Genomic DNA, 5,174 nt, shown 5'->3' on the forward strand with positions numbered 1-5,174 from the left:
AAATATATGTTATATGTAATAATAAAAAGCACTTAAGTAACGTATGTATCAATAGCGATGATAGATGGTCACGGTCCAACAATTATACTCTCGTGCACGAACAAATTGATCCGACTAGAATAGCAATGTATCAGACGTGTTATGTAAGATGTTTAATATTTTTAAATATTTTAACATTTGAGTCACAAAACTGTGATTGATAAAAGACTGAAAATGCAAAAAATATTGTAAGAACAGATATTACACAAATAACTGTGTTCAAAGATACACAATTTAAAATAAGAAATTTGCTTAAACGTATAAAACAACGTATTAAATTTAAGTTATTTTACATTAACCTGTTAAATGGAGGGACAAGAAAATAAATTATATACATTATCTTGCATGAGACTTATATTAAAATACATTATTAAACTCATGAACAAAATATATAATATAAATATCAAGAACTAGCTAACTGCCTGAAAGCCACACTAGACAAGTTTGACAAGATTGAAACAATTTTTACGTGTTTTTTTTTAATCTGAAGGCAGTGATCATGCATATCTTTTCGTTTTCATTAGTTAAACCGCACATAAAAAGTGCTAAAGTGTTTAAATTAATATCCATTCCTATAAGGAATTAACATCCTACAAGCTAATAACTTTCTTCTCTTTGTGAAACATACTCAGTGTTCAAAAAGTACTATTTGGTAGTCGTTTTACTGTATCGAAAATTAACTACTATAAACATAATCGAAAAATGTAAAATATACATGGTTTATATATTACATTTTACAATGCTTTAGATAAGAAAATATTTAAAAGAAAACTATTAACTTAGTATTCAGAGAAACAACAAAATTGTAAATACATAAATTTCTTTTAAAGCTATGTGACCAGTTCTACGCAACAAAGGATCAAATAACTTAAGTAAAGAATGAAAGAATTTTATATCCTTATTTTATACTACCTATATAAAAACTTATGTATTAAAATTATGCGTAATATTAATAGCCGTTGTTTAATAGCGCGCGACATGGTAACTAATCTACCGTTTAAAATATCATTTCAGCTATCTAAAAGCTTGTTCTTCCAAGTTTTCGTCTTCGGGTTATTATTTTTGTTATTTTGAGATATTCACATTGCGACATAACTTGCTCCTCTCTTCAGTTATGTCAATGGCAATTTTGTTAATAAAAGGATGTCTGATCTTGCCGTTGATAGCAACGAAGAACTCGTCCAGCTCTCCCGGAATGTTGTCTCTTTTTTCGTATTCGTACGCTTGCATTAACAAGTCTAGTCTATCTAAGTCTTTTACATACTGTGCCTCGGGAGATTCCTGTTTTTCATATTCCTAAAACATGAAAAATACAGAGAAAATATTAATAAGAAATAATACATCAGAAGTTAGAATAACATAAAGATACTCGAAGTACTTGTAGTATATCTCTTACACGAAATATTTGAAGTATTTCAGGTCCCTTATCACCTAGCAGCTTACAAATGTCCTCCATAGCTTCATCTTCCATTCTGTGTTTTACGTCCGGTGGTATGCCACAGTAAGGTGTTATATCTCCCACGATACATTCAGCTAGGTCGTGAATTAACGTCATCTGCATTATTCTGCAAATCATCGATTATATATTTATATATCAATATCATAATTAATCAACTTCGTAAAATTATAAAATTTCAGGAAAGTCTCCTTTTATTATGACATAGGATCCTAATATGGGATAAATTAATGGGCATCATCGGTTGATTCCACCGTGAATTTATTGCCCTTGGAGCAAAATCTGTTTAGTGGAAAATTCATTGTTAGATTGTGTAATCGTTGCGAAAAGAGATTTGTAATTGAATTTAGATGCTGAAAACTTACTATCTCATATTAGAAACCTATCTAATAACACAGGACGTTCCTCTATAATAATAATGACTCACTTGGTTTTGTCTAAATTTTCTTTCCCGTCCACCAAAAACGACAACATCGCCATTCGATACATATGTCCAGCAATTGTCTCAGGATCAGGTATATTCCGTTTTACCCATCCAGTCCTTTTCATATGCTACAAAACAGAACAATAAACAAAAACATATTTAGACGGAAATACATAAAAAGGAAATTATTTTCCGGAATTCCACGAAATACACGCCAAATTTAAAAATTCAACCGCCAGCGAATATTTAACTAATTCAGGTGAGTAGTAATTCGATACAATTGGCAACAGGAAAACTTGCTTTATTGGCACAACGTTTCGGCCATGGGTTTTGGCCCTTATCAAGTGCAACCTAACAAATTCAAACGGCGAATGGCATGTGATCAAATGCCATCGGGCACCAATTCAAATTATCCATACGCAGACATTATATCCCATAAAGCACCAAAGCTTTCAGAAACATTTCAGAAAACATTGTTGCAATGTTGCAAAGTTTCTGAAATGTTTCTGAAAACTTTAGTGCTAATGTTGCAATGTTGCAATGTTTCTTTGGTGCTGTTGTTGAAATGTTGCAATGTTTCTGAAAGCTTTGGTGCTGTATGGGATCGCTCTATAAACGTGTCATCGCTGTAAAAATGCGGAAATGAGACTAACTCAGTAACTCGATAAGAGCTAAAACCCATGACCGAAGCGTTGTGCCAGTAGGGGAGGTTTTCCTGTTGCCAGTTGTATGGGATCAATGAGATACGTCTCTTGACATAAAGAAAGCTGTAAAAAAACAGTCAAAAAATTACGTTAGACTATCAGTAATTTTAGATAAAAATAATAGAAGAACTGATAACGACTCTTGCATTTTTTTTGCTTAATTTTTTCATGCACTATTACTTTGTTATTTCTCAAAGCTCTTAAAAATATATCTTGGAATTCAAGACCTGAAACAGAACCTTACAGTCGCATAAGTAGGAAGTATGTCGAAAATCAATGGAACGAGGGGAAAAATCGCTGACCAAAATCTTGTGCACCAATGCCCACTAATGCCCAGTGGGCATTACTTGATTTTGTTTCATCTTATTTACCTCGTTTTATCTTATCTAATTTTATCTTTATAATGCCCCAGCAAGGCCTAATGCCCAAACTAATGCCCAAAAAATGCCCACTAATGCCTAGTAATGCCGCAAATATGTAACACCACAGTGCCCTCGGCGATTTCCCCCCTCACAATGGAACGATCAAACAAAGATGTCGTTACAGAACCACGTTGGTTCAGTAGGAACGCATAATTTCTAATCTAATCTATTCTAATCAATCTAATTCTAATCTAATCTAATCACAATTTCTAATCTAACAATTCAACCCATTTAATCGCATCGCATTTATCAGTGTATTGACTAGGATTTAATAAACAAAGGAAATTATCAACATCAAATTTGGTTGACCATATCTGGCAATTTTAATGATTGAGTATCGCGACGTTTCGACCATGGGTTTTGGTCCTTTTCTAGCGATCGTGACTGAGGTAGTCATGTACAAAGACTCGCTTGTATTACGGTGGTGTTGAAAGAATAGTCGTTATAATGAAAAAAATGTTAAACACATTTTTATGTCAGTGTTGGCTGTACGAGAACTTTGCTTGAGCACTAACAGAGCATGACTAGGAAATTATATCGTAGCTGATTCATCTGCTTCACGACTGCAATGTAGAAGTTCAAATCGCAAGTTTCTTGCGACTTGCGACAATACGGACGTGCCAGCGATTGCTTGCAACTTAATGTAGAACGACCTTAAGACTTCTCGGCATCTTTACCGTTGAAATAAAGGACATGGCAACATCTTTGTCATACTAACTTGCAAGGAACAAAAAGCAATACAACGGGCCAGAAACTGTTGATTGGCCTTAACATTCAAAGGTCAAACGCGTATACCTTCGTACATATATTTACACCCAAATAGCGCTAAATATTCTAGAATCCTGGAGGTACGTAGGATGTCCAGGGATCTGTCTCAGGGTATCCTGGACTGGAACATTCCGGGCGCTGTATCCCAGTGAGAAACGATTCGTCCAAGCGACGTTCGACGATGAAATCGACATTCGACGTCGATTTGACATCAATTTGACGGTTTCGACATCAACTGACGAGTCATTTCTCGCTGGGTAGCAGCACATAGAATGCTCCAACGTGTCGGTGTCGACTCGACAACATTTCGACACCGTTTCAACATCAATTGACGAATCTCGCTGGGATGGGCATCTGAATCTCTGCAAGGCCAAACGTTGCAAGTGTCATATTTTGTGTATCAGACGAGCGCAGCGTGTCTCCCCACCTATCTCTCCGCTTTGCACTCATTTCTGCATTCCTGCCGGTGACGACTCGGGCCGAGGACAACGTATCGCAGTGTAGGAATGCAAGCTAATGTTGCCCGATACAATTCCTGACGACCCTGATCATGAGAAAAGAAATTACACGCACTCCGCAGCAAGTTCTATAGTCTTCGTTCGCCTTCGGTCATGATTCATCGTGAAACAATGCTGACACACAGGCCGGTGCTCATAGTCCGTTCTTATATCTAATTGTAAGATCATCCTAAGTACACATTTAATATGCTTCGAACAAATCACAGAGCCGTGTTAGCCTCCTAAGACAACACTTAAGATAATTTTGAAATGAGAGTCGACTACGAATACCGGCCACAGTCAGGTTAACAAAGAAGAGGGAGAAAGGAAAGCGATCTCATTGGCACAAATGTCATCAAGCAGCAACACGAGACGTTGTCTTACATAAGTATCTGTTGTTTTTTTTTTTCTTCATTCGTTATTTTGGACACGCAGGTACCGTCCTACTTTCCTTACCTCCCTCGTGATCGCCGTGGAAGGTCTCCGAAATAATTATTCTGGCACTTTGCACGGTATCCCGTGTCCAACGGCCGGAGGTCACTTGCGAAACGTGCAAATGCTTCCCAGGCTTTGACAGCTGCGAGCGCGTCGCCGCGAGATTTACCTTCAGCCGGCCGACCAGCTCCATGAACTCCTGCAATCTCTTTGTGTCTTCCATCGCGATCGGAATTGCTGTCGCCGCCTGGTATCGCCGTCAATCGTACGGAATTAGCCCCCGGTTGAACCTGAACCACCAACGACCGCGATTCTCTCACGACTCCGCAAGACGACTGATCACGACTGGTCACGAACTGACCGAAAAAAAATCGAGCGGGAACTCGGGACTATCGGGAAACATAAAACGGTCATTGCTGTCAACTTCTT

At 37.4% G+C, this 5,174-nt stretch overlaps 1 protein-coding gene across 3 annotated transcripts; it reads right to left on the reverse strand.

Annotated features, from left to right (window-relative positions):
• Window positions 1–1,078: 1,078 nt before the first annotated feature.
• LOC105570969 (HD domain-containing protein 2) lies at window positions 1,079–5,110 on the reverse strand. 3 transcript variants are annotated; one of them, XM_012028426.1, is made up of 4 exons: window positions 4,915–5,110; window positions 1,923–2,047; window positions 1,436–1,604; window positions 1,079–1,335 (listed from the first exon to the last, which is right to left on the reverse strand). In XM_012028426.1, exons 1-4 carry the CDS (start codon window positions 4,966–4,968, stop codon window positions 1,105–1,107), a joined length of 579 nt encoding a protein of 192 aa, XP_011883816.1. In that variant the 5' UTR covers window positions 4,969–5,110; the 3' UTR covers window positions 1,079–1,104. The 3 variants fall into 3 exon arrangements, with proteins under 3 accessions (XP_011883816.1, XP_011883817.1, XP_011883818.1); XM_012028427.1 differs by lacking the exon at window positions 4,915–5,110 and adding an exon at window positions 4,767–4,861; XM_012028428.1 differs by lacking the exon at window positions 4,915–5,110 and adding an exon at window positions 2,868–2,952.
• Window positions 5,111–5,174: the final 64 nt, after the last annotated feature.

The sequence above is a fragment of the Vollenhovia emeryi genome, unplaced genomic scaffold, assembly GCF_000949405.1.
Source record: "Vollenhovia emeryi isolate VEMERY1.0 unplaced genomic scaffold, V.emery_V1.0 DF941470.1, whole genome shotgun sequence".
Classification (NCBI taxonomy): Eukaryota; Metazoa; Arthropoda; class Insecta; order Hymenoptera; family Formicidae; genus Vollenhovia; species Vollenhovia emeryi.

Coding starts and splice junctions, on each gene's coding strand:
- LOC105570969 (XM_012028426.1), bottom strand. CDS start 4,968: ATGGAAGACACAAAGAGATTGCAGGAGTTCATGGAGCTGGTCGGCCGG. Junction 2,048..4,914: donor AGCTGGTCGGCCGGCTGAAG/GTAAATCTCGCG, acceptor TCTGTTTTGTAG/CATATGAAAAGGACTGGATG. Junction 1,605..1,922: donor GAAAATTTAGACAAAACCAA/GTGAGTCATTAT, acceptor GATGATTTGCAG/AATAATGCAGATGACGTTAA.